Source organism: Pocillopora damicornis, chromosome 13 (genome assembly GCF_964200805.1).
Source record: "Pocillopora damicornis chromosome 13, jaPocDami1.2, whole genome shotgun sequence".
NCBI classification, from domain to species: domain Eukaryota; kingdom Metazoa; phylum Cnidaria; class Anthozoa; order Scleractinia; family Pocilloporidae; genus Pocillopora; species Pocillopora damicornis.
The window spans coordinates 18739098-18766878 of NC_142682.1; the positions used below are offsets into that span (position 1 = coordinate 18739098).

The window sequence follows — 27781 nt, forward strand, 5'->3', positions numbered from 1 at the left end:
GTGTTCGTGGTGTAATTTGTAATCCTTGAGCTTCGATTCTCGAATGCAGCGCATTGGATGTACAACGCCTGAGAGAAATTATTACCCCTTTCCATTTGATTAGTTGAAAACTGAGAAAATATTAGCGACTCAAGCCCACTATCGGTTGTGGGAAAGAGATTGCTTTCACAATGAGTTCTCCAATGCATTGTACATTATGCAGATCTGCAATTACTGCCTTTTTCCCAGGGATGCCTTTTTTTCCGTGCACCGACAGCGTAAAGAGTGGTCAAGCTGGGCGAGAAAGTTACTTATTCTTATTCCTTCCCCACCCAGTACCAAAATAAAACGCCTCTAAGTAATTAATTAATTAATTATTAATTAATTGTTTGTAACAGATCTTATTGCGCGCGTCAATCAATTATGACGAAAATTCACCAAGGCTTAGACCAGACGACAACAACCGAGTATAATGACTGCTGTGATGGCGGTGCGAGCTGGAAACGTCTCAAATAAGGCGTTAGTAAAAAAGGTGATTGGATTAATCGTCGTTGTGGTTGTTTGTGTGGCAGTTGTTGTTGTAGTTTTAAAAGTCCTCAAAACGTCTGGGGACTCCTCTAGCGACTCCAAAAAGGAAAAAACATTTAATGAAGGTACGTTAGATAATTGAAATTTTATTTTGAAGTTACAGTACTCAAACATTTTGCGTCCTTTCGTAGTTTAAGCAACGGCATCATTTAGCATAATGCTTCAAGTTGTTCCTGAAAGATTTCGTTGTTCTGAAGACAATTACCCAAGGAATTAGCACTTTTTTCATTTCAGTTGTTTCTTGTGGCAATTATTTCCGGAAAGAAACTGATTTTTCACAAGTTCGCAGCCTTTGTTTCGTGTGTTACGTCACAACTGTGGCGCGCGCGTTCTTGCTCTCTGAAAGTGGCCAAATAAATTAAAAGTCATTGTGTACCAGGCTTAGTGATCTAAATATCGTCCTAACCCTGAAAAAGATGCGTACGATTCTTGCCAATCCCCCATTAAAAGGCGATGGTTGCAACTGGATCTATTGCATTTTGGGGCTCGTGGTCTATCTACATCAGACTTTTGGAGCCTCTCTGGGGGTCTGAGATAGGGGTTTATGCTACACATTTCTCGTCTAGCTCTCCAAGAAGTCATTTGGGTCATCCGGGAGGCCTAATTTTTACTAATTCCCTCAATCAAGCCATTCTCATGCAGTTTTCTTTATATTTTAGTTCGCGTACTGACGAACCAGGGTGGTGTGGGTAATTTTGGACCATCTATACTCAAGTACGAAGGCGTACTGAAAAACGAGGTCAAAGTCTCCCCCCATCATCCGGGCATTCAACTTTGGACGATTCCAGTTTCTGGTCTCTGGTCTATCGAAGCTAGAGGAGCCTCCGGGGCTGACGGGATATTAGCCGGAAATTCAAGTAACCGTAAGCGAGGAGGATACGGAGCTATTGTGAAAGGAAAATTCCTTCTATACAAGGGAAGAATCCTAAAGATTTTGGTCGGCAATGAGGGCTTCCGTGACTCTCTAGGCCCTCACCGTCCTGGGGGAGGAGGGGGTGGTACCTTTGTTGTGTACGAGGATGGTAAACCGCTGCTTGTAGCTGGTGGTGGGGGTGGTGGTGGAATACCAAAAGCTTGTAAGTACGCATGCACCTATTATACAATGATTTTGTGCCGATTGTCACAAAGCTACAAAAACACGAGGGCCAGAACAAGCTTAAGTCGTTCTCACACAATCAAGCTCCAAATAATCTAATAGTTAGCTACGTATCAAAATATGTATGGGTAGAGAGGTTGTTGGTAGGCTCCAATCACGTCCTTATTGGTCCGAGGGAATGAGGAGAGCAGTTTGACTCAACGAAGCTTTACTTCCCCAATAAGATCGAAAATTTACTGATAAACATGATTTTGGAACTAGCCCACAATTTGTAATCCTCTTACTTCGATGTACGCAGAAGGCACTTAGATTAAATGATTTCTTAAAGTGTTGTGCGAATTTTCTCTTGGAGGCGTTTTTAGTGCCCTTCAGGATAAAAGCTGTTCCGAAGTCACTTACGAATTCGCTACAGAAAGAAGCCATGCACAACATTTTTGTGTATTAGGCTGTAATATACCTCCTGACCCTGGATATTCCGTCTGCTCAATCACAAGTGACTACTTGGGCAGCTAAACTTTAAGATTAATCTTGTAATATTCTCATAGCTCGACAGACAGATGGGAAAGGTGGCAGGTCCAATGATGAGCCATCTTCCAGTGTCAGCGGCAAGGAGGGTAAAGGCGGGAAACTTTTAGACTACAGCGACAGCAGCGAGACGGTCATCAGTGAATCCACTGGGCATCACAAAGTTATTGCAGGTGCAGGAGGAGGTATGTACAGCGCTGGAGTCGGCTTCGAAGAAGGCTGGGGTGGAGTAAGCTTCGTTGCTGGAGGAAATGGTGGAGTGGCAAACATGGTATATGATAAGTTTCCCCATGTGAAGAGGGGTCGTGGAGGTTTTGGTGGGGGAGGGGCTGCCGGTTTGTTGCCCGGAGGTGGGGGAGGGTATTCGGGGGGTGGTGTCAAAGGGTGTTGGTTGCAGTGTGATGGTAAGAATGGTGGCACGGCGGAAGGAGGAAGTTCGTACAACGCCGGGACTTCCCCTTCTAACAAGGCAAACAAGAACAAGGGTCCTGGCAGAGTTTATATCAGGCTCATGTCTGAGGAAGTTGAGGAAGATTAAGCAGATAAAAATATTCCTTTTCCCTTTCCTGGTTTTGATCTATGATATACGACCAGACTGCTAATGCGATCATTTCACTCTTTGAATTTCCATCTACTTCTTGAACGTGTTGCAGCAAAGTGAAATATCATTGGTTTGTCAATCACACTCAAGATAATCGACGAATGAGGAATAAATGATTTTTGTATTACTTTAGCGCAAGTATCCATTACACCTACTACCATACCCGCCATATTCTAGCCTAACTTCCACAGTTCTGTCTGAAAACAATACCGGAACAAAATTAGAGGGGGAGATCTCGTTGCGTGACGAAATAAAGAGCCTGCGCAGAATGCTCCTTTTACATAAATATTCACACAAGCAGCGCATGCACGTTTGGGAGACCGCAACTTCCTAACTTTCTGCGGACGGTCTCCCAAACTAGTCGATAAGAGAAATTTTTCAATTATTTTTCAATTGTTTTCCTTCAGTCTCTACGTTTTTTTAGTTCATCCATGTTCTCCAGTCCTGTGGCTCGTCTAAATGCTGAGGTTATTCAAGTATTCCGCTTCCTTCTTCCTGTTCAAGGCTGTCATAAAACCAGCTGTCCGGTGTGATAGAGTGATTCAGAGCCAATAGAAAGCGTCTTGTAGTTTTCCAAAATTATCTATTTACCGCTGTTGCTGAAACTGAAAGCTAATTGAAACAGGAAGACGAGTTTCTCAAGAGAGCATGACCTAGAATGAAAAAATAATCCTTTTTCGGATATCAAGGCCACTAAAATCGTCTTTTTTGTTCACAAGGGTCATTTAAAACACTTTCCTATGTAGTGAGTTATAAATTGTCCTATTAAGTAAAAAATTTATCTTTCTTCTTCATTATTCCCAAAGTTATTCATTTTAACCGCTGCTGCTAATATCGAACGCTAATTGAAACGGGAAGATGAGGTCATCAAGAGAGAGCATTGCGTAATGTTTTATAACATTCCTTTTCCGGCGGTTCAGGGATTCCAAATGCAGCTCAGGTGGAATTATGAGTAACTAACTTCCGCACACAGCCAGGTACCCGGATTTGATTAGATTCTTCTCGACTTTTTCTCCTTTTTCTCGTCCAGAAGAAAGCCTTATAGTACTTTCAGACGTAAATTTAGTTTCAATTACATTTGAACTTTATTTTTCTTCTTTTCACTGTTATTAATATCCTTCTTCGAGAATACACACCTGTACAATTTTTTTAATACCAAGTCCCGTGGGGCGGGGTTCCTTAGTCTATCAACGTCACGGATAACTGGTCACATGTCTGCACATGCGTAATCAGATTCGAACCTTGAAGCAGAGAAAATTGTAGCCGATCCTGCGCGCGAATTCCCACGTAGACTCTGTGACCCCCTTCCGCAGTATGATTTTATCGTGTCAGCGGTCGTCTCACTTTAGTAATAATAGACAAGGATCTGCCTGCAGTCAACCAGCGGTATCACAATTGATTACTCTACTCTGATCAGTTGGGTTCCGGAGTTGAAACCTTGCAGGATTTTGTTAGAATTTACGTTAAAAAAAGGTGAATTGAATGGCAGATTCAAAGAGGAGGTAAGTACATGGGTAAAAAGAAATGCTTTATTAGAAAACTGCAGAACTTTTCCGTGTATAATTTTTAATACAGTAAAAAAGCTGAGCTTCCAAGGTGGCCATATATACTTTGCCGTTAAGATCAGGAATAGGTTCGTCTGTTTAACAGTCTACTGGCCCATTGAAAACTTAGTAGTTTACATCAGTTAAAATTAAGAACAAGTAAGCATTATTATCGTAAAAAATATGCAGCTTTTAGAAGCTGGCCAGTAAGGTATTCTTGGCTTATTGCAGAAGGAAATGTAATGGTTTCATATTAATAATTAGTCATGGTGAAGAGCAGGTCCTTCACAATAACAGTTTGAGTTGGTGAAGGGAGGACTCAAGTGTGTTCGCATGAGCTGGGAAAACTTGGATTTCAAATTACTGCAGGGAGGGGGGAGTTGGACAGAGGGGTCTGAACATCCTGATTCCCATACCCTTATTAAATGGCTCTTGCCTCTGTTTTATTTTCATTGCAAAAGTTTATGCAATTTTGCTAAAAATTTTACCCAGTTCCTGCCCCTCTTGCCTCCAGTACACCTCCATCCCCTATTCTCATGGGTTCCCATCCCCCTGTCCCCCACCAAATAACTCTTAGATACTGGGAATTGCTTTTGAAATTAGGAAAGAAAGTGTTTATACACAAACCAGTGACAAACGTGTTATACCCGAACATACAGTACAAGGATATGAATTATTTAGAACCGGACCTTCTAAATTTTATCATCAACTCCAATTCCATAATATTTTTCACAGGTTAATACTTCAGCCATTAGTCTTGTAAATGGTTGGTAAATGGTTTATCAATCAGATTGGAACGTACAGGGTAAAAAAGGGCATTTTATCACCAGCTTCTGGAAGTGTGTCTTCAATTTTCTCTTCAGTAAGTTCTTGTTTAGTATTTTATCTTTTGCTTGTTTGTGTGCCTTTTGGTTCTTTCTTGTTTTCTTTACAATTACAGTTTCTGAAAATATTGGTTCCATGGTTTTTGTCCAAAAAGATGTTTAATGAACATGACATATCTATTTCATCAGTTTCTCAGCAAATGAGTGCCTAAATCAAGGAACATTTGCTGTGACTATAACAAAGAAGTATTACTGATCACATTCAGTCAGTCAAATTTTAACTGACTTAAATGATTGGTCTCTTAACAGTACACCTGCATATTCTTTGGGAAAAAATGATTGAAATTATATAGCTTACTTTAGAAAATACACTTTCTCACAATTTTTTTCCCTTGAATGTAAATTTCAACAAGCTGAGCCACAACTCCATCACATACTTTAAAAATGAAAAGAAGACTCCCAGATAGGTTGCTATTTGTGTGTATTTTAAGTGTATGATCATGGACAATAAAAGAAAGGATTTTGCAATGCTGTGGCAAAGTTCACTGCTAAATAACTAGCATGGAAGAACTGTCCACATATATCGCAGCCAAGCCAGTCTTCATTGTCATCCATCTGACACACCTTGCAAACAACAACATCCCTTCCTCTGCCAAAAAGTGAAGTAAAAGTTCAAAATAATTACTTAATTCTCAATTTGATTTTTGGGATTAAACACAATAAACAGTGGTGATTATAATGATAAGAAAGGCATAATTATTGTACCTCAAAATGTCATCGTAACAACTGCCAAACAGGTTGGATAGAAGCTTCATTCTCTCAATAGAAACATTGACCTTTGTGATCGGTCTGTTATCACACAAGTTCCTGGCAAACTAACAATAGATCTTGCAGTTATATTATATATGATGTAAGATTGGTTGATGTAAAAATGTAAATATTCTGATTATGTTTCTTTAAAAACTGCTATGGAATGACATCATATTGTTTTGACTGTTTAATGTCAAAGATATCGATGGAATTGGTACCTATGAGCTCACTTATCTAATTCTTTATACCACTCTAAAGATTACCTTACAAATAAGTACTCCACAGTTGAATCCATCTGTTTGCTGAAAATGGGGTGGCTTGAGGCGTGCCCACTCTTTACTTTTCCAGCCTGTTTTGATGTCAGCAGCCTCACTACAGAAAGATTGCAACCATTTTCATAAATGCTACTGGATATAGCTACAAAAATGAGTTATGAACATTGTCTCAATATTAATTCCTGGCGATTGATGGAATCAATTAAGTTAGGTTTAGTTAAGTTTATGTTACATGAAGTCACTAAATTACTCATATATATATATATAGCTGAAAAATCATAAAAACAATGTGGCTAGTACAATGGCCATTAATAACTCTCACAACAATGAAACACAGGGTCTTGCTGGGAATACAGAAACTCACCTTATGTTATTTATAAGTCTGTACAGGCTGGGATTGGAAGCTGCTGTTATTTCATTTGGATGTTTGTTTCCATGAATAGGATCAATGTAGACACGGATAGATTCCTTGTTATCTAAAATCTTTGAACACATTTATTTTGTGTCGTCAAAACGAAGTCCTGAGTCATGTGTACAATGTTCAATTTATCTAAAGAATATAATACAAATTTTTTGAGACGACTATTTTATAAAAAAAAATGTACAGTATGAATAGCATCCTCGACTTACCAGTAATGTCCAGTGATGTCCAGTGATATTCATTGGAATAACAATTTTTTCAATTCCGTGGAACCTCTCGCCCATCCACAATCTACGGGTACTTGCCCCATGTTTCACCAACTGACAAAGGGTACTTTCAGCAGCAAAGATTTTTGTTAGTTTCCACAGTGTAGCATCAACGATCTGCAAAGAGAAGCACAACGAATTTAACAACTGAAGATATACAAAATTAACCTTTCAAATAGTTACTGGAATACAGTACTGCTCACCGTATCAGTTAACCATCCATCTACAAAACTAGGGATCTCCTCTTTAATTTTCTGTGTTTCTTTTGCAGATAAAGTGCCAGGAGGAAGAGTGGCTAGCAAGTCAGAAATTAAATTAAATTAAAGATTTCTGGAGACTCAAGCTTTCATAATTTTGGGCTGCTTTCTTTGTTTTTCAAAAAAAAAGAAAAAAGAGTGCAAACAAAACAGATCTGGTCCACACGCGTATGTTTTTCACAGCGCCTTGTCTTTTCTTCCAAACCCGTGTAAACTGTTAAAAACCTTTCGGGCCGAGGTTAAAGAAAAAAGTGATCATTTTTAGACTACGAAAAACGCTTTATTAAATAGTCGCTAAATCTTGACAACTGTGAATGATTGTTGACTTTTATGACGATGATTTAGCATTTCTTCGTACTCATTTTCTCACCGGTGGAAGTTGTGCAATAGTCTGTCAACGCACGTGTGGAACGGATGCTGTAAATGCCTTCGGATAATTACCGAAATAAAAATCCTGGCCACTTGATGGCTAAATTTTATTGAACTGTTGCGACATAATATTTCGCTTTCATTTCTTCATTAAAATATGGACGTCGCATCTGGGCTCCATAAATGACTAGCATATTTCCGCCTTTAACAAATAAAAGGCAGCGAAAGGTCAAGTTATTTTGTAATATAAACATGAAAACCCTGGCATGGCCTTCCTTGACTGTATTAGTCCTCTGTTTTGCGCAATCGTTTTCCTATTCCCGAAAATTGCAAACCTAAAATGCTCAAAAGAAAAAGTAAAGAAGATTGAAAATACCATTTTCGGATGATCTCCGCGACCTTTCCTTGACCTCTGTTGTGGAGCGCACAAAACATGTAGAATTCAATGTGGTGAATTGCTCAATGAGATCTTCCTTCCGTTCCTCTGTCCCATCTAAAAACCCGTAACCGTAGTCACTATCAACGCGTACCTCGCAGAGGTTTGCATGAAGAAACTCGATTTCCTTTTTAACTAGCGTAGATTGTTTGCCAGAACTATTTGGATTACAGCTAAGGCTAGTAGCCCGGGTTGCAAAAAATTCGGATGACATCTCGTTAGCAAGGAAAGGCCAATGAGCCCTGATAGGGACGTGACTTTAAGTAATAACGCGGGATTCTTGCCGCTGGTTATAATTAACAGCTGATTCAACCCTAGTCCCCAAGTTGAGCTCCCCTTAGTTACTTATTACTAAAGTGGGACGACCGCTGACACAATAAAATCATACTGCGGAAGGGGGTCACAGAGTCCACGTGGAAATTCGCGACCCTAAACAACTCGCAGGATCGGCTACAATTTTCTCTGCTTCAAGGTTCGAATCTGATTACGCATGTGCAGACATGTGACCAGTTATCCGTGACGTTGATAGACTAAGGAACCCCGCCCCACGGGACTTGGTATTAAAAAAATTGTACAGGTGTGTATTCTCGAAGAAGGATATTAATAACAGTGAAAAGAAGAAAAATAAAGTTCAAATGTAATTGAAACTAAATTTACGTCTGAAAGTACTATAAGGCTTTCTTCTGGACGAGAAAAAGGAGAAAAAGTCGAGAAGAATCTAATCAAATCCGGGTACCTGGCTGTGTGCGGAAGTTAGTTACTCATAATTCCACCTGAGCTGCATTTGGAATCCCTGAACCGCCGGAAAAGGAATGTTATAAAACATTACGCAATGCTCTCTCTTGATGACCTCATCTTCCCGTTTCAATTAGCGTTCGATATTAGCAGCAGCGGTTAAAATGAATAACTTTGGGAATAATGAAGAAGAAAGATAAATTTTTTACTTAATAGGACAATTTATAACTCACTACATAGGAAAGTGTTTTAAATGACCCTTGTGAACAAAAAAGACGATTTTAGTGGCCTTGATATCCGAAAAAGGATTATTTTTTCATTCTAGGTCATGCTCTCTTGAGAAACTCGTCTTCCTGTTTCAATTAGCTTTCAGTTTCAGCAACAGCGGTAAATAGATAATTTTGGAAAACTACAAGACGCTTTCTATTGGCTCTGAATCACTCTATCACACCGGACAGCTGGTTTTATGACAGCCTTGAACAGGAAGAAGGAAGCGGAATACTTGAATAACCTCAGCATTTAGACGAGCCACAGGACTGGAGAACATGGATGAACTAAAAAAACGTAGAGACTGAAGGAAAACAATTGAAAAATAATTGAAAAATTTCTCTTATCGACTAGTTTGGGAGACCGTCCGCAGAAAGTTAGGAAGTTGCGGTCTCCCAAACGTGCATGCGCTGCTTGTGTGAATATTTATGTAAAAGGAGCATTCTGCGCAGGCTCTTTATTTCGTCACGCAACGAGATCTCCCCCTCTAATTTTGTTCCGGTATTGTTTTCAGACAGAACTGTGGAAGTTAGGCTAGAATATGGCGGGTATGGTAGTAGGTGTAATGGATACTTGCGCTAAAGTAATACAAAAATCATTTATTCCTCATTCGTCGATTATCTTGAGTGTGATTGACAAACCAATGATATTTCACTTTGCTGCAACACGTTCAAGAAGTAGATGGAAATTCAAAGAGTGAAATGATCGCATTAGCAGTCTGGTCGTATATCATAGATCAAAACCAGGAAAGGGAAAAGGAATATTTTTATCTGCTTAATCTTCCTCAACTTCCTCAGACATGAGCCTGATATAAACTCTGCCAGGACCCTTGTTCTTGTTTGCCTTGTTAGAAGGGGAAGTCCCGGCGTTGTACGAACTTCCTCCTTCCGCCGTGCCACCATTCTTACCATCACACTGCAACCAACACCCTTTGACACCACCCCCCGAATACCCTCCCCCACCTCCGGGCAACAAACCGGCAGCCCCTCCCCCACCAAAACCTCCACGACCCCTCTTCACATGGGGAAACTTATCATATACCATGTTTGCCACTCCACCATTTCCTCCAGCAACGAAGCTTACTCCACCCCAGCCTTCTTCGAAGCCGACTCCAGCGCTGTACATACCTCCTCCTGCACCTGCAATAACTTTGTGATGCCCAGTGGATTCACTGATGACCGTCTCGCTGCTGTCGCTGTAGTCTAAAAGTTTCCCGCCTTTACCCTCCTTGCCGCTGACACTGGAAGATGGCTCATCATTGGACCTGCCACCTTTCCCATCTGTCTGTCGAGCTATGAGAATATTACAAGATTAATCTTAAAGTTTAGCTGCCCAAGTAGTCACTTGTGATTGAGCAGACGGAATATCCAGGGTCAGGAGGTATATTACAGCCTAATACACAAAAATGTTGTGCATGGCTTCTTTCTGTAGCGAATTCGTAAGTGACTTCGGAACAGCTTTTATCCTGAAGGGCACTAAAAACGCCTCCAAGAGAAAATTCGCACAACACTTTAAGAAATCATTTAATCTAAGTGCCTTCTGCGTACATCGAAGTAAGAGGATTACAAATTGTGGGCTAGTTCCAAAATCATGTTTATCAGTAAATTTTCGATCTTATTGGGGAAGTAAAGCTTCGTTGAGTCAAACTGCTCTCCTCATTCCCTCGGACCAATAAGGACGTGATTGGAGCCTACCAACAACCTCTCTACCCATACATATTTTGATACGTAGCTAACTATTAGATTATTTGGAGCTTGATTGTGTGAGAACGACTTAAGCTTGTTCTGGCCCTCGTGTTTTTGTAGCTTTGTGACAATCGGCACAAAATCATTGTATAATAGGTGCATGCGTACTTACAAGCTTTTGGTATTCCACCACCACCCCCACCACCAGCTACAAGCAGCGGTTTACCATCCTCGTACACAACAAAGGTACCACCCCCTCCTCCCCCAGGACGGTGAGGGCCTAGAGAGTCACGGAAGCCCTCATTGCCGACCAAAATCTTTAGGATTCTTCCCTTGTATAGAAGGAATTTTCCTTTCACAATAGCTCCGTATCCTCCTCGCTTACGGTTACTTGAATTTCCGGCTAATATCCCGTCAGCCCCGGAGGCTCCTCTAGCTTCGATAGACCAGAGACCAGAAACTGGAATCGTCCAAAGTTGAATGCCCGGATGATGGGGGGAGACTTTGACCTCGTTTTTCAGTACGCCTTCGTACTTGAGTATAGATGGTCCAAAATTACCCACACCACCCTGGTTCGTCAGTACGCGAACTAAAATATAAAGAAAACTGCATGAGAATGGCTTGATTGAGGGAATTAGTAAAAATTAGGCCTCCCGGATGACCCAAATGACTTCTTGGAGAGCTAGACGAGAAATGTGTAGCATAAACCCCTATCTCAGACCCCCAGAGAGGCTCCAAAAGTCTGATGTAGATAGACCACGAGCCCCAAAATGCAATAGATCCAGTTGCAACCATCGCCTTTTAATGGGGGATTGGCAAGAATCGTACGCATCTTTTTCAGGGTTAGGACGATATTTAGATCACTAAGCCTGGTACACAATGACTTTTAATTTATTTGGCCACTTTCAGAGAGCAAGAACGCGCGCGCCACAGTTGTGACGTAACACACGAAACAAAGGCTGCGAACTTGTGAAAAATCAGTTTCTTTCCGGAAATAATTGCCACAAGAAACAACTGAAATGAAAAAAGTGCTAATTCCTTGGGTAATTGTCTTCAGAACAACGAAATCTTTCAGGAACAACTTGAAGCATTATGCTAAATGATGCCGTTGCTTAAACTACGAAAGGACGCAAAATGTTTGAGTACTGTAACTTCAAAATAAAATTTCAATTATCTAACGTACCTTCATTAAATGTTTTTTCCTTTTTGGAGTCGCTAGAGGAGTCCCCAAACGTTTTGAGGACTTTTAAAACTACAACAACAACTGCCACACAAACAACCACAACGACGATTAATCCAATCACCTTTTTTACTAACGCCTTATTTGAGACGTTTCCAGCTCGCACCGCCATCACAGCAGTCATTATACTCGGTTGTTGTCGTCTGGTCTAAGCCTTGGTGAATTTTCGTCATAATTGATTGACGCGCGCAATAAGATCTGTTACAAACAATTAATTAATAATTAATTAATTAATTACTTAGAGGCGTTTTATTTTGGTACTGGGTGGGGAAGGAATAAGAATAAGTAACTTTCTCGCCCAGCTTGACCACTCTTTACGCTGTCGGTGCACGGAAAAAAAGGCATCCCTGGGAAAAAGGCAGTAATTGCAGATCTGCATAATGTACAATGCATTGGAGAACTCATTGTGAAAGCAATCTCTTTCCCACAACCGATAGTGGGCTTGAGTCGCTAATATTTTCTCAGTTTTCAACTAATCAAATGGAAAGGGGTAATAATTTCTCTCAGGCGTTGTACATCCAATGCGCTGCATTCGAGAATCGAAGCTCAAGGATTACAAATTACACCACGAACACTAACATGAACCTTAATAAATTCCTAAACGACCGCGTCCTATACGAGATGCTAAACAAATCTGCACGAAAAAAGTCACCCAAAAGCAACCAAGATACTTTGTCCGGAAGTTTCGCCTTTTAATCTGAAGCGATTGTCTCTGAGATAGGTAAATACATTTACACTTACTACTTTTCTTCTTACAAAATCCGCAGACTAAAAAGTCCTTTACAGTCTCCTCTCACACTTCTAGTGTACAAACTGAACTGTTCTCTCTTATCAAATTAAATGTATTCACAGAACACGTACAGCACTAAAATACTACACCGTTAAATCCGTCATCGGGTTAAATAACTACATTATAATAAATTATGGGTACACCGACAGCCAAGGAATCATTGTTAAAATGTTTTTTTTTTGCTGCCATGATACTGTAAGATCCTCAGGTTATACATATTTACAGTTAAACTTCCGAGTCTCTGGTGGCTTTAACCGATTACCTCCCGGAAGTGATTGAGAAGTCACTTCTCCTTACAATATCGGTACGCTACCAGGAAAAAAAGATAAAGAGAATACACGAACTGAGGGCTTAGGGCGCTATCGTAATAGAGCACCAAATTCTCCTAGCTTATTGACAAGGAAATGTATAGGGAAGGGATAATTGCGACTCAGATCCAAGGAGGTAAAAGGTTGAGAAACCATTTGAATAGGGTAACACACTGTACAACAAGAATGCAAGCCCATATTTCCCCAGGATTTCCCAAATGAAAAGAAAAAACTATAATTTAACCAAAAAATAGAATTAAACACTGGTAGGATTATTTTCTTTCGCTCCACGAGATCCCTCGGTGAATCCTAGGGATACTTGAGACTATCCCTTGGGAAATCCCTCGAGATTTTAAGACTATGAGTTGTGTGTTCATATCACAATACGAAAACACCACGATGCGAGGTGTGAAGCCAGTCACCAATCGCTCGACATTGAAAGCTCGTGATTAGCTTTAAGATCTAAGAATCCCTGCAAAACTTTCGAGTGCATTTCAATAAAGTGTCGTAAACCAAGGCCAAAGTAATCAGGTGATTTAATCATAAAAAAAAAATATCAGAGGGAGCCAAAGAAAACTTAAAGTAAAAACAAGCACTTTGCCTTAAGCGTAAGGAAACTAAACGGACAAAATCGCGATTGGCCTCAGCTTCGCATCTGGTCGACCGAGAGAGGGTGGAGAGAATTTCCAGAGAGTTTTGTAATCGGAAAAAACTAACTGAAAATTGTTCTAATAGGGATCTTAAGCAACACCACGGCGACAATAAAGTGGTAAAACAAATGGCTTAAACGTCATCAGCAGAAAACAAATGAGCTTTTCGAGATTAACGACCAGCATGGCAACGTCAATGGTTTTCTAAAGAACTGGAGTTCTTCCATCACAGACTAAGAGCAACCTCTACAGGTCTCTTCTGCAAAACAGCTCAATGTGTGCTGCTTCTACAACAGGTCGCACTACCTCAATTGATCTTTGCGAAGATCAGTTTAAATTCATGTGACTTGCTTAGGGGACAAAAATTATGGTCGCAGGGACAAAAGTTTTTTCAACGAATCTCAATTTGAAACGAAGGGAAGTGTCGTTTCAACTCGTCTTCGAAACGTTCTGCGGTGACCTGGGGTTGGCTAGTGACGGCGCTCAAACCTGATGGATAAACGTGACGCGTAAGGTACATTATGCATGTTTACACATTCAAGAGGGAAAAAACTCGACAAAAAAAAAACACGTCAATTGTTAGGTGTCACCGTCATATTTGCCTAAGCTCCATATTTCGGGAACCCGAGTTCACGGAGTACCAAAAGAAAACAAGTCAAGCCTCTGACAATCGCTGGCTCAGACGTACTTAGGCAAAAACTAAGTAACTGAGCCACTCAATTAGATTGTAGAAAAAGAAACAAACAAACAAACAAACTGACGGAAGGTTTCCCTAATTTATCCGACATTCTCGTGACGAAGCCCAATTAAGGGCAACATAAGACGATAATATACGAATTTCTCTGTACGATAAAATAAACTGTACGTTCTCGATAGCAAAACAGACTAAACAAATTATCACACCGTGATAAAGATATCCTGTAAACTTATTCGCCACCAAGCCGCAGAATTTACCTGTCTCATTGCACTTTTATATTTCAGCCAACACAATTAAGTATTTTTTCACTTTCACATTAAACTTAGTGCTACTCCCCTCTCCTTCCGCCAAAAAGGTCCGTAATTTCAAATCGGCAGAACGAGAGTTTTTTTCCAGAGTTTTGCGGGCGAATGATGGCAAGAGCGGGGCAAATTCTGAGGCTGAAATCGTGCAGGGAGAGGAGGGGTTCTTTTCCACTCACGCGTGACCCGCGCTTAGCCATCTTTACTGGCTTGATTGAACCCGCAGAAAATTGCGTAAGCCAGTAATTGTCTTCTTTAGAGTCTGGAGCGAATGGATTGAAAACGAAAAAACACTCACCAAAGTAAAAAATGGCCCGCCTGTATTACTACCGAGAAAGTTCACTTTTAAGAAGAGCTTTCTGAATAAAATAACTGTTTCTCTGTCTGTGCAAGGTATTTATATTAAGATTCTTTTGTTTCTTTTGTGGTGGCAGCGTCTTCCTGTGATGCTTCTTTGTCCTTTTCAGTATCTTTCTCTTTTTTCACCTTTTCTTCCTTTTTCTCTTTATCTTTCTTGGCCCTCTTGGACGAATCTGCTGAGCGGCTACTGGAAAATAAAAATAAACGTTGTGTCTTCAGACAGTGGTACATATACGTGTTAGAACTGATCAAAAACTTACTTATCCTTATGTTATTGATGCATTTTCAAGAAAGTGGATGACAAGAAAGAAGAAAGTTTTCAAACTGAGAATTTTCATTCCAAGGCAGTCTTCGGGGTTATATCTTGAAATTAAAAAGTTCCAAAAACACAAAATGGCTAGGCACTGACAATACTGATACTTCTAGTGTCCAAGAAAAGGACCTGGAAATATTCAAGAGTTCTTTCGAAATAAGAAGATGTACAAGCAGTTTAGGCGTGTGTCGTATCAAAAAGAAATTTTAAATTCACGTCAAAGGTGAACCAGGATTGTACTGGTTTATCTTTACAACGTTATGTGATTGGTCCAGAAAACTTGCGGAGCCCATTCAACCAATCAGATGCAAAACCAAACTCATTTCCGTTTCTCCGCGCTTCAGGCTCTTTTTCCTTTTAATTAAGTCCCAGTCCTCATGAGCTCATTGCGATGTTAAATCTTTTTTCCATTGGCCGTTGTGATTGTTATGGTTTTAGCTTTACGACACTCAATTAAAATACACTTAGTTAAATAGAATTTCATTTCAATGCCATGAACTACTCACCTATCTGCGGCAGACCGTTTGGTTGTTGTCTTGACAGCTAGTTGGCCATCTTTTAAGTCTCTCACACCTGGCAGAATTAAGTCGACGCAGCATTATTTAACTTCACTTCGACAGAGGTGATAATTAAAATAAAACCCTCGGAGTACTTTAAATTGGGGCAGATACGTCAAATTACATTGAGTCAATCTGCTTAGTGTGACAACCAATTGCCTTTAGATCTAAGTAACGTAAGAGCTTTCAATAATAGTTTGGTAGGGTGGACCCATTCAAATGATGTAACAATAATGCGCAAAGGGACCAGGATGAATCAAGCCCAGAGAAAATTTACACAGATTGCAACTGAAGATCTTGGAAAATTTACGCTTATCATTGACCTACGCAGGGATGGAGAAATTTCTCACCTTGAAGCCACCTTACTTGAGTCGCCGGACCATAACTGGAAGAAAAATGAAGAAAAATAGTAATACATAAATAACACTTTAGTTTGAATATTTCCTTATCTTTCTTCAAACGAGTAAGCTGTGACTCAAAATGCAAAAGTAATAGCAGATGTATCTCCTCACCCTTTCTCATTCTTAGCAGCAATTCTAAAGATAATAGCGGGCTTGGTAGAGAAGTCGATATGCGCGAAAGAGGAGTAAACTGATTTCAAACAACGTTAATGCAAACCTTGCTGATTTTAATAGCAGACGGGGCTCCAGGAAAACCTACCAAACAATAAAAAATAGTTTGAGTTTGAAAAACAAGAAAGAGCTGTGATATGATGTGACACGGGTGACAAAACATGAGTTGATACGGCATGACGTGAGTGGCGTGACAAAACATGGCATCGCCTGTCGGGCAAGACTGGAAAAAGATTGATGTATCGTGACAAAACCAAAACATTGTGTAACGTAAGGTGGGACATAACTGACTTGACACACCTTCAGCGACAACAATGTGCTATAATTTGAGTTGGTAGCTGGTAACTTATATCAGTGTCGAAAACACGCGATATCTTTCATAAGGCAGGCTTTGACATAAAGTGAAACACAAACATGAGAGACAGTCATAAATAAATCTGATCCCCAGGCAATAATAGAATAAAAGTAGAGAGTTCGTAGAAAGTTGGGCATCGCCATAATGCTGGCAACGTCCCATTCCAGCGGGATAATTGTTTTGGTGAGGATATTTTCTCCGCGTTTCTCTAACCAGCAAGAGGCCCTACAGAAGCTAAACACAAATTTCGTTTAAAGTTCACATATAAGCATCTTTTACCTGGCAGACACGTTTTAAAAGCCGACACATCACTAAATGGCCCTCTACCACATGCATTGATGGCCGCCACACGGAATTTATAAGCAGTCCCTGGTAGAAGTTCCTGTTTCTTTAAACTTTGTTCGGAGCTGCTTTCGACGTCAAGGTTTCCCTGAAAAAAGACAAACTACGTCAAAGAATGCTTTGCCCTTAGAAAAACAGCAAAAATTTGTAGGAAAATGTTTTTTTCTTCGAGCTGCATGAGGAAACCAAAAACTCAGCGGCCCGTGGAAGCGTTTTCTTTTAGTATCAGTTGAAAAGCGACGACCTCAACTGGCACAATGACACTTGCTCTTACCTCGATTTAAACTGTGATTAGCTCCCATGAGTGACCGAGACGGAATTTCCCCTTACAATATAGATACAATATAACGCAGGCAAGTGACGAAGATACAGAAACATATCAAATAGGGAATCGTTAATTGATCCCAACACCAAATTCTCTATAGTAACATCATAAGAACTGCATGGCAGACATTTTTGACTTGTATCAACACGTACCTCGTTACTTGTGCTGTCATTGGATAAATAGTAATGTGTGACCATCATGGAGATTCCCTTGACAATTCCCACATCATACCACTGATTTGAAGGCTGTAATTTCCTTGTATACGTTTGCTTGGCTGGCCTTTGTACCTGATCAGGTGAGTAAACACAACTGTTCTTTCAAGCATTCATAGATGTTTTACTCGTTAGTCAGAGGAAACACGATCGATTTTTAACTACATGGTAGAAAGTTCTATGTATCGTTTTCCCCCCGCGCATTTTCACCCATGGTAAAAGAGAAACTTCATTCCTAGCGAGTGAAAACGTTGTCAAATGGTGAAACCACGTGAGGTAATAACAATAAAAATACATATTATTATAAACTTTTGCCCGCTGCAGAACGTTAAGGTAATACTACCTTTGTTATTGTGGTGGATGTTATTGATCGATTAGTCGTCGCACTGACTCCACCATTTACAGTCGGTGTAAAAGCAGAGCTGACTTGAGACGGTTTGGTGCTGGCTGTTGCAGGCGATGTTGTCGTCATTTTGGCGGGAGAGGCCGCCGCGACAGTCGCAGCAGGTCTTGTAGATGACACCAGTGGAGACACAACTGCCACAGGAGTGCTACTGGACACTGATGTAGACACAAGAGGGGTCGACACTGCTGAAACCACCGGCGCCCCAGTCGCTGTGGTTGCTTTCACAATGCCGGCCGTTGACTTGACCATTCCCACAGTTGACACACTTGCCGCTCTAGACAACTGTGTCGAAGCAGGAGGCGCAGTGGATTGAGCAGATGTCACTCTTGCCACACTGACGGTAGAGAGGACTGGAGTTGGTGTTGAAACGGTTGCTATTGCTGTTGGGGCTGCAGGTTTGGTTGCGGGAGTACTGACTGATACTGCTGTCTTCAAGGGCTGCACACTTGATGTGACTACAGTAGTTGGACCTAGAGGAGAGGGGAGAGGGTACCTGTGTTATTTGTTTGGGTGTGTGCAGCATGCCTCTCAGAACCACTACCCCATCATACTCTATTCTGTGGCCAATTATCTACCCCATCTTAGTCCATTCTGGTGATGAAGTAACAACTTTTCAACCACAAACCTTCCCTTTTTTTTGGTCCCTAACTACTAGAAATTTCTTACACCCAGAACCTAGAAAATGTGCAACCCCCATAATGAGGATAAGGGCTCTTACCACTGTAACATTTCTGTTTATACTTACAGTTTCAACAAATTCAAACTTCTTCTTCTCATCGACCTCTTGAAGTTTGACAACATAATCAAGGGCAGACTGATGGAAAAGATGCTTCTCTGATTGAAGTAGTTGATCCACCTATGCAAAAAAAAAAAAAAAAAAATAAGAAAAATACATCAAATATCCCTGATTAAATGCTACCATGAAAATAACTAAGTCAAGAATCTTGTGCACTCATGCCAAAAAAAATTCGCAAACTTATGTCCCCACTCTAGGTCCCCTGCCCTGCTAGTTACTTGAAAGGTAAAAAGAGAAAGTCGGCTCTTGAGCCAAGGTGCTAAAGCTTATTCCAGTCTCCATAGAATGAAGCTGCTAGGGGCATTGCCTCACCGCTATGTAGGCTAGCAGTCCATCACATGTTACCACTGCCCCTTCCCCACCCCCACCTGCATTTTACTAGGCTTCACTGATACCTATTTGTACTCCTGGGTGGAGAGAGTCAAAGTGAGACTGAAGAATCTTGCTCAACCCTTAAATTCCAAAAAAGCGACCAAGAAAAAAATTCTCCTTACAATATCTATACAAAATCAAGCAGACAAGTGATGACAATTAAGAAATATTTTGAATTAAGGGTGTATTTGTTGATCTAATAAGTAAATCTCCAAACTGAAATCATAAGAATTGTATTGCAGACAGTAAGGAGAATTACTAAAGAGATCTTGGAAGAGAAAGGGTTAAAATCATAAGAGAGTGACCCCCACCTCTTAAACACACAAAAACACCAGCCTGTTGTGTATCCCAACATTTACTACTAGTAAAATTATCTAAATACTACAAACCTCACTCAGAATGGTTTCTTTCTTCTTGTAAGAAAGATTCAAGTAGTTCTGAACTGTTAAACAATATTCTTCTGTCTGCTTGTCAAATTTCTTTTTTTCCTCCTACAGAGAAATGTTAGTTTTTTTATGTGATGTAAAGTATAAATATATGATATAAAATACCTCAAACAAAGTAAAAAAGAGAAGGGAGAAACACTATTACACATGATCTGAACTTTAAGCCCTGAGTGACCAGCATCTAATTTCTCCTTACAATAATAGTGTTGAATCATTCATTTAAGATAATCAGCATTTAACAAATTATCACCAACCTAATGAGCTCTGATTGTTTAATGAATTCTTCTTGTCAGTAACCAAAGAAAATGTATAGAGTACAGTATGAAGAATATAGATACTGATGTCAGAGTGTAAAGGTTTAACATAGTGTCTGCCTAATATCCTGAATCTCAAACTTAAGAGGGTGCTCAAAATTTAATTTCCTTATAAAATTCCAAAAGCTACCTCTGGTAAATTTAATGGCAACAAGCCATTTTTAAGGGGAAGTTGTAAAGCAGAATTCCACATTACCAGTCATTCTTTTGTCAAACCTTATGATTCACTTCAAATAATAATGTGAAACAAGAAACAAAGTACCAACAATATACCTTTGCTCCTCCAATCTGCTCTCTCCTAAATATCTCTAGCGGTACTATCAGCTGGGAATTTGCATGGTTTAACTAGAAGGAAAAAGTGCTCACTATATAACAATGAATCTTGAATATCTTGACCCAGAAGGAAGACCCACAAAGATGGGAAAAATGGGAAATATGAAGGAAATGAACAAAGACTTGGGAAATATCACTTTTTGTGGCCTGAGATTATTGATTTAAGATGATGATAATCATTACTATTATGATATTAATTGTCATACGAGAAGAAAACCATATTACCATTCTTTCTCGTTCATCTTCAACACTATTGATCATGCTAGCAAATTCCTTCAGCAAATCAGCTATAATGGAAAAAAAAAACAGTTTTTGAACAAAACTGCAGCAAATTTAAAACAAATGCATCATACTTTTGGGACCAAATTGTATATCATAGAATTCACTTTTTTAAAAAAGGATTACTAAATTTGTCAGGAAACTGGTGTCAAAGCAAGAGAAACTGCAATAATTATTGCCCAGACTGGAATTGGTGATTAACTGAGATAAGTGACTGATTGACCTTATTAAAGATTCAACTCACCAATAATCATCTCATCATCAGTCTCTACTTCACCAATGCATTCCAACCCAAAGCCATTCAGCACATTTGCAAAGCTACGTTGTGCTTTGGATAAATCTAGACAAGAGACGAATCGATGTTTGTACACAAAGAGGATACATTTCCTTGCCTAAGCCATATAGCTATCTACAAACCAGACAGATATGGACTCAGCCTCTTTACTTCTGAAATTTGTCAGCGGGAACAGATTGAGACTATTTGCATCTTGTACACCCTCTTGAATTGGGTCTGGGGTTTTCTTTTTTTTTGGTAGATGAGAGAACTTTTTGGTCAATAAAGTTTGTGATTCGTAATTGCATAATTCCCTGTTTCAGAAGGTTTCAAATTTATCTTATTGCCCCTTGAGTGGACAAAGGGACTATTTAAAATCCTCTTGACTAGTGTCATGATCCTAACTTCTGTCAACTAATTAAAAATGGCAAGCAAAGCTCTTTAGAGTGCCTCCATAGTAGTATTGCAATTTTTTTTCCTCTACAAGAAATTTCCACTTCACAGAAAGCATATCAAATGACCATCTATGATGTTGGACCTCTGGACAACCACAAAAAAAAAAAACTTCAAGGAAAAGAAGGATTGCATTGTTTAGGTTTTGAAATAATGTTAAGACCACTAAAGGTATTTTTGCATGTCAATAGAATCAAATGAAGGCAAAAAAAATACTTTCAAAATTCGACAATGCCTTGAAAACAATCTAAAGTGAGGTCTGCTCCGAAGTGAAAGACTCATGTCAAAGCATACTGCTGAGCGGAAAAAAATAACGAGGCAAGGGACCTTAACTTCCTGATGGCAAAGGAGTCTGGTTTGGAGGAACACAAATAAAATTTCAAAACAATTTTAATTAGTATGAAAAATACAAAAATAGACCATTTGGTCAAGGAAAAAATATTAAGCTAGCTACATTAAAAAAGATTATTGATTACCCAACAAAATTAGCAAATGTGTTTCTGAAATAAAAGTGACTGAATCATGTCAGTAATTTGCTGATCACGAAGCCTAAAATTGACAAGAATTCAGTAAATATTTCAAATTATTCACAACTAATTTGGCAAACACTGGAAATCATGTACACAAACATCACACTCATTCTGCCATAGGGTATACTTTGGCAGCTTTAGAGGAAGATGAAGGAATTTGTGTTTAAGTTTAAGAAAAGACAAAATAAATGTACACAGCATTCAGACAAGACAAAGGGAACACTACACAGTAATAACAGAGAGTCATAAACTTCCAGGACCGGCAAGAGGTTGTTCCTGTCAAATAACGTTCTTGGCAGTTTCAGCCGGAAAATGTTTACAGAGCCAATTATGCGATATCGAGGAACGTTTACCATCCTTGTGAGAGATTTCCCACTTAAAGATCATTTCAAAATTTCAATATTGAATGGTTTAATCTCCATTTAAACATACAAATATTTTAGGTTACGTCAAATTTCTGGAGCCCACATCCGTCTTGCTTCGTGCAGAAACAGATTTGAGGCTTCAAATAAAATGTGTGTGTTGCCTTTTGAAAAACCTCATGTTATAACCTGTCGATTTCACTCAAAAAATCGAATTTCTACCGAACGACGACAAATAATTCAATTCTAGGAAATTGCTCGCATGAAAATTCAAAAGATTATATTTTGGTCGTCAATTGATTTATTGATGTCTTGGGAGATAGGAAGGTGATCATTGCACGAAAATTCTTGTAAAAATTCCCAGTAAATTCAACTGATTGATCGGGAAAATTCATCCATTCGTTCAGATGTACAGAAGGATGATGGAGTGACCAGAAGCGCTACAGACAGCTTGAAGCATTAGACAAAAGCTCTTTGCAGGAAGTCAAGGTCGCCTGAGGCTTGGAAAAACAAGAGCTAACTCGCTCGCGTTCGTAACGCTGTCCCTTTAAATATAGACACTGATCGATAAAAATATTAAGCGACTTCCAAGCAGGGACGACAGCTATTTTACTGTGTATTTAAGCTCTAGATGTACACGGAACAGTCACTTACTTTCGATCGCCTTCAACAAAGTCTTACATTCTTTGATGAGGCCCTTGATGGCCTCGTTCGTTCTTTCCAGCTCCCGTTCATGTTCGTGGATGTTCTCACGGAAATACGGACTATCCAAAATGCAATCGTCGAACTCGAGAGGCTTAAGCCCCATTGCTTAAGATGGATGATACCTTCTTCCTGAATTCTCGTGTCGGTTTCAAGGAATGCCTTATTCCGTAGATATAAACAACTCGCACTCAGGATCGGCTACAATTTTTCCTTTCTGGTCAGCATTAGATTCCATCCACCAAAACCACCTTGGTCGAGAGGGACTGAGATGGAATGATGGAAAAAAATTACGAAGCTACGACAACATGCCGACTTATCCCGATGACCCAAGTGTATTATTTGTTTGGAAAATTGCGTCAAAACTTTTTACTAAAGAAATGGTAAGTATTAAATTATTGTTCGATTGTAGTATTATAAAACATTTTACGCAATTTTATGCAGATATTTCACGTATTTAAAAGGTGCTTAGATGTTACGTAGTTTTGGTGGATGTCATTAAGGAACATCCACCAAAACTTTGACCAAAACCATCAACAATATATTTTTTAAATTTTATCTATAGCCATTGTTAGATGTTCAGGGAGACAAAAGATTTATACCACTAATTAGCAGTTAGTGCTCTGGCTAATTATTTTTTATGGTGCACAATAATTATTGCTGACCGACCAAACGTTCATAATGATTATCATAACTCTTAACACATAAAATAAAGTGGTTTTGGTGGATGTTTCTCTCCATCCACCAAAACCACCACAGAAATTTCTGCTTCTTCCTTACAGAAGACTGATGTGACCTGCTATTTGGAGTACATAACCACAATCTATTTCTTTGTATGTAGAGATATTTTGGAAAGTTCTTGAGTCAGCACCTTTTATTATTGAAACCATAATCATAACATGGTGCATAATATAGAATACAAAAGGTTCTGGTGTGGTAATCATGTAATCTTGAAACAGGAGAGTTTTTAACTGACTTAAACTGATTTAAACAAACATTTGCAACAAAATTCCAGGTCCAGAAATTTCTTCCACTATTTCCGCCAAAATCATAACCTTTATTAGTACAACAAATCAGCACATTAGTAATTGTTATCAGGGGTCTGAAAATCCCATAAATCTTTCACATTTATTTCAAGTAACCTTTAATTTCACATGGATGAATAAGTATACACTCAACATGCAGAATGTCTCACAGTTTACAAACTATTTCCCTTTTTATGGATAGACAGTGAAAGGCCTTTGCCACATTGGTGAATCAAACCATTGTATACCATGCATTTTGTGATAATTGTTTGTTTTTGCTCACAATACCCAGAAAAATGGAGGGGATAAATTTAAATAGCAAATTCTATGGTTAAAATTAAATAACATTGGAAGATCAAATTAACTTTGTACTGTTTAAAATTCAGTTTTGGTTTCTTGCTTATTCCAGCCTCTTGATATTCAAAAGCATTCCTTGTCATTTTTGTGTTCTTCTGTGTACATAACTTGAAAAATAAACACAGAGAAAGGAAACCACAAAGGATTAAACTTGAAGCTAAAGCAAAGTTTAAGTTGAGCCATAGCTGATCCAAATACTGAGCACTTTGTATTGTAACCCATTTAGCAGTAAAGTTTATCTGTATGTCTGCCAGCTTGTCACAAGTCTTACCCCTCTCCTTCAAAAGTCTCCATGACGAGCTTTGCTCACCAAAAGAATTTATGCAAATGAGGCTGAGGCGGATCTGAGATCCGCCTGGCAATTATTAACTGTAAGAGAAGAACTGACTTCGCGCCCACAGAACGACCGAGGTGTTGCGGATGAATTTTCAGTAATTACTTTTTTGGCACTTTTCGGCATCCAAATTGCATGGCGAGAGTAACCCAAAACCTTAAAGCAGACCCTTCTTGTCACAATACGAATGTTTTCCAGATAGGGACACGCGTTAATGTCAGCTTCACTCGCGTGATTGCATTTTTCAAGGTTAAACCCTCGCGTGGATCTAACAACTCAAGTTTACTTTAAAGCGCACAATGTAAGCCAAAGTAATTTTATAATTTAACTCCATGATCAAAATTTTGTTTACAAAGGATAATAATGGATCGACATTGACCTAGAGCGTCAGCTTCACTCGCGGGGAGTCAACCATTTTCTCTTGCCCCTTGCGCAACATAGAATGCAAATTTGCTGACCCACTCTATTGATACACACAACTTGACAGTCGTTAAGAGTTGAAAAAGATGAAGTTTTTTACCAAAACCATGTATTTCCGATTTTTAAACGCTAACAAAAATGTAGTAATGGTATGTCCACTCCGGAAAATAATACCGCAAACAACAGCAAGCCCTAACCGCGATGAGAACACTCATGGATCACACAGCGCCACAGAACTCATTTTGTTTGTTTGTTTGAGTTTTTTCCGATAATATTGGCCTGTAAAGAAATATATAATGGAGTTTTTTTGTACCCTCCGCCGGCACCATATAATTGGCTAAATGCTAAGGAAGTAATATACTTTAAAGAGATCATTAAAGGAGTAAAATCTTAAAAAAAATTTTTCCTGCTGGGGTTTCCTGGCGCGCCACTGCGAACACAGCGAACCTCATGTATAAGGCTGCGAGAAAATAAACAAAGACAAGTAGAAAAAGTTCTTTACTCACAAATCTCTTTTGCAATCTATGACCGATTTTACATCTCGTGTCTGAAGCAAGAGTTGGAAATGTAAATGCAATTTAATACGTTACGAGAAGAGGTATTCTACTCGTTGGTAATTTTATTCCTAAATTCGTTATTTATTTTTAATTGAAACATCACGGGATTTGAGGACAGACACCACCAAGGCAAACACAGCATCGACGTAAAAATTACCAGTCAACGGAACGTGCACTTATGATGTGTAATTAAGTTAAGGTTGGTTGGTCATCTAAACAGGAAAACTATCTTTTTTTTATTAAAACAAACATTGCTTTTTCATCACTACTTTTCGCGGTTAACGTTCAATTTATTCTGCAAAGGAAAAAAAGTCAAGACAAGTAAATTAAATTATGTCGCAATTCAAAATTAGTTTGTCATAAGATGAAAACGCATAGTCTAAAATGAAACAACTCCCAGAGAGAGACAGAACCAAATAAAAAAAAGGAAAGATTTTGCCTTCAGATAACAAAAGTCCAAATAGGACTGACTACCCAAAAGAGACAGAACCAGGTGAAAAAAAATGGAAAGGTTCTGCCTTCAGATAACAACAGCCCAAATAGGACTGACTACCCAAGAAGGACAGAACCAGGTGGAAAAAAAAGAAAAGGTTCTGCCTTCAGATAACAACAGCCCAAATAGGACTGACTACCCAAGAAGGACAGAACCAGGTGGAAAAAAAAGAAAAGGTTCTGCCTTCAGATAACAACAGCCCAAATAGGACTGACTACCCAAGAGAGACAGAACCAGGTGAAAAAAAGGGAAAGGTTCTGCCTTCAGATAACAACAGCTCACATACTAACAACCGGGAAAAAACCGGGAAAAAAATTAAAAAATGAAGGTTCTTCCCTCACGGAGATAAGTCTGATTACACGAGAGAGTGGGTAAGAAATAACAAAAGAACGAGAGTATCTTCAGGATTATGCTTTCGAAACTGCGAAATAGTACAGTACAATTAGTAAGAAAACACACTAACCTGCCAAGAGCGCGTCATCTTATAGGGAAGGAATATTTGAGCTGTGATGTCAGGGTTCCTTCCATAATTATTTCATCTTGCTCATGTTAGGTTTCAACAGTTGGATAATACACCATGTGATTTTAAGCATCTGTCACCTAACTATCACAGAAATAATTCCTTCTCTTGCTTCGAAAGCACAGAAGTAAAGGTAAACCTTGCTTTGCTGATTAAATGGTTTGGGCATCATCATTTTCCACTCAAAGGTTATTAAACAGCGAGATTTATCGCGCGTCATCATATAGCTCTAGACAGAAATTATCAGGCATACAACCTTATCTAAAAGCCAAATTGGACAGGCCAGCGAGTAGAATTTCTTCCTCGCGAAGTTTTACACAGTTAAGACCTTACCTTAAGGAAAGAACGATGGCCCCTTTTCGCAGATACCGCCGAATATACTCGTACCTTCGCACAGAATTTTCGCGGGATAAGTTCCCGCACTTACCTGATGATTGGGACTTACTAAAAGGATATTTTATACTGAAAGAGCTCCTCAGTATGGACGCCAGAAAAGTATTATCAAAATATCTACCCAATCGTTTCAAGTGTTAAATGATACTCTTGTATCTCCACAACATACTGCAGTCGAAATCTCTCTTGAAAACAAGGTCCTTCCCGAGCGGCTCACCGGCTTCCATGTTGACTTAGGGTCAAAGGTCTGATCAGAGTGAAATATAAGTTGGCTAACACAATTTAATTTTGGTATTGTCGTGACAGAACAGATAATCGCTCTTTGCGTCACAAACCAATAAATCTGTAGATCACGAACAAAACATGCTGGGTACAACAACTGTTACTTGATAGTCATGTCACGCGCTACAACCAGGCTATCCTCAAATGCCATGACACACTACGGCTTAGCTAAGCCGTTCTTGTCGCTGAATCATTCTACAATTATGAAATTTGCCATTCACGCCATGAATGCGTAGTTATCTCCAAAGAGAAAATTGTGCAAAAGAGTCCTTAATTTACGTAGCACTCCTAACGCGCAAGCCGCGCGGATCCTCGCGCCTGTTTACATTTTAATTGTTAACTTCAATTAATTTCACGCTCGAAGCCAAACACCTCGCTTTCACTTGCTAATTGAGCCCTCTCGCTTTACTTTGACAAGCCTATGGATCATTT

The 27781-nt window shown here is 39.3% G+C and overlaps 5 protein-coding genes and 1 long non-coding RNA gene across 9 annotated transcripts; 1 reads left to right on the top strand and 5 right to left on the bottom strand.

Annotated features, from left to right (window-relative positions):
* Positions 1–44: 44 nt before the first annotated feature.
* LOC113670682 (uncharacterized) lies at positions 45–7501 on the top strand. Its single transcript, XM_089192415.1, has 5 exons — positions 45–632; positions 1227–1643; positions 2209–4291; positions 5069–5195; positions 7201–7501. The coding sequence occupies exons 1-3, from the start codon at positions 452–454 to the stop codon at positions 2724–2726; spliced, it is 1116 nt and encodes a 371-aa protein (XP_089048541.1). The 5' UTR covers positions 45–451; the 3' UTR covers positions 2727–4291; positions 5069–5195; positions 7201–7501.
* Positions 5298–8275, bottom strand: LOC149035818 (uncharacterized). 2 transcript variants are annotated; one of them, XM_089192418.1, is made up of 6 exons: positions 7932–8275; positions 6873–7046; positions 6607–6725; positions 6231–6339; positions 5923–6032; positions 5298–5806 (listed from the first exon to the last, which is right to left on the bottom strand). In XM_089192418.1, the coding sequence occupies exons 1-6, from the start codon at positions 7932–7934 to the stop codon at positions 5656–5658; spliced, it is 666 nt and encodes a 221-aa protein (XP_089048544.1). In that variant the 5' UTR covers positions 7935–8275; the 3' UTR covers positions 5298–5655. The 2 variants fall into 2 exon arrangements, with proteins under 2 accessions (XP_089048544.1, XP_089048545.1); XM_089192419.1 differs by lacking the exon at positions 7932–8275 and adding an exon at positions 7133–7230.
* Positions 8276–9577: 1302 nt separating this feature from the next.
* Positions 9578–12449, bottom strand: LOC149035819 (uncharacterized). The gene is made up of 3 exons (XM_089192414.1): positions 11862–12449; positions 10851–11267; positions 9578–10285 (listed from the first exon to the last, which is right to left on the bottom strand). The coding sequence occupies exons 1-3, from the start codon at positions 12040–12042 to the stop codon at positions 9768–9770; spliced, it is 1116 nt and encodes a 371-aa protein (XP_089048540.1). The 5' UTR covers positions 12043–12449; the 3' UTR covers positions 9578–9767.
* Positions 12450–14968: 2519 nt separating this feature from the next.
* LOC149035820 (uncharacterized) lies at positions 14969–18565 on the bottom strand. The gene is made up of 7 exons (XM_089192417.1): positions 18045–18565; positions 17642–17776; positions 17102–17252; positions 16514–16551; positions 16246–16280; positions 15845–15911; positions 14969–15212 (listed from the first exon to the last, which is right to left on the bottom strand). Exons 1-6 carry the CDS (start codon positions 18354–18356, stop codon positions 15845–15847), a joined length of 738 nt encoding a protein of 245 aa, XP_089048543.1. The 5' UTR covers positions 18357–18565; the 3' UTR covers positions 14969–15212.
* LOC149035821 (rho GTPase-activating protein 26-like) lies at positions 18436–23700 on the bottom strand. Of its 3 annotated transcripts, none has more exons than XM_089192421.1 (7): positions 22921–23685; positions 20892–20987; positions 20594–20655; positions 20309–20380; positions 19665–19766; positions 18853–18963; positions 18436–18577 (listed from the first exon to the last, which is right to left on the bottom strand). In XM_089192421.1, the coding sequence occupies exons 1-7, from the start codon at positions 23072–23074 to the stop codon at positions 18563–18565; spliced, it is 612 nt and encodes a 203-aa protein (XP_089048547.1). In that variant the 5' UTR covers positions 23075–23685; the 3' UTR covers positions 18436–18562. The 3 variants fall into 3 exon arrangements, with proteins under 3 accessions (XP_089048547.1, XP_089048546.1, XP_089048548.1); XM_089192420.1 differs by having other exon boundaries at positions 18444–18577; positions 18826–18963; positions 22921–23698; XM_089192422.1 differs by lacking the exon at positions 20892–20987 and having other exon boundaries at positions 18444–18577; positions 18826–18963; positions 22921–23700.
* A 1889-nt stretch (positions 23701–25589) lies between these two features.
* Positions 25590–27142, bottom strand: LOC149035822 (uncharacterized). The gene is made up of 2 exons (XR_016182388.1): positions 26618–27142; positions 25590–25956 (listed from the first exon to the last, which is right to left on the bottom strand). It is a non-coding gene; the product is annotated as an uncharacterized LOC149035822 (long non-coding RNA).
* Positions 27143–27781: the final 639 nt, after the last annotated feature.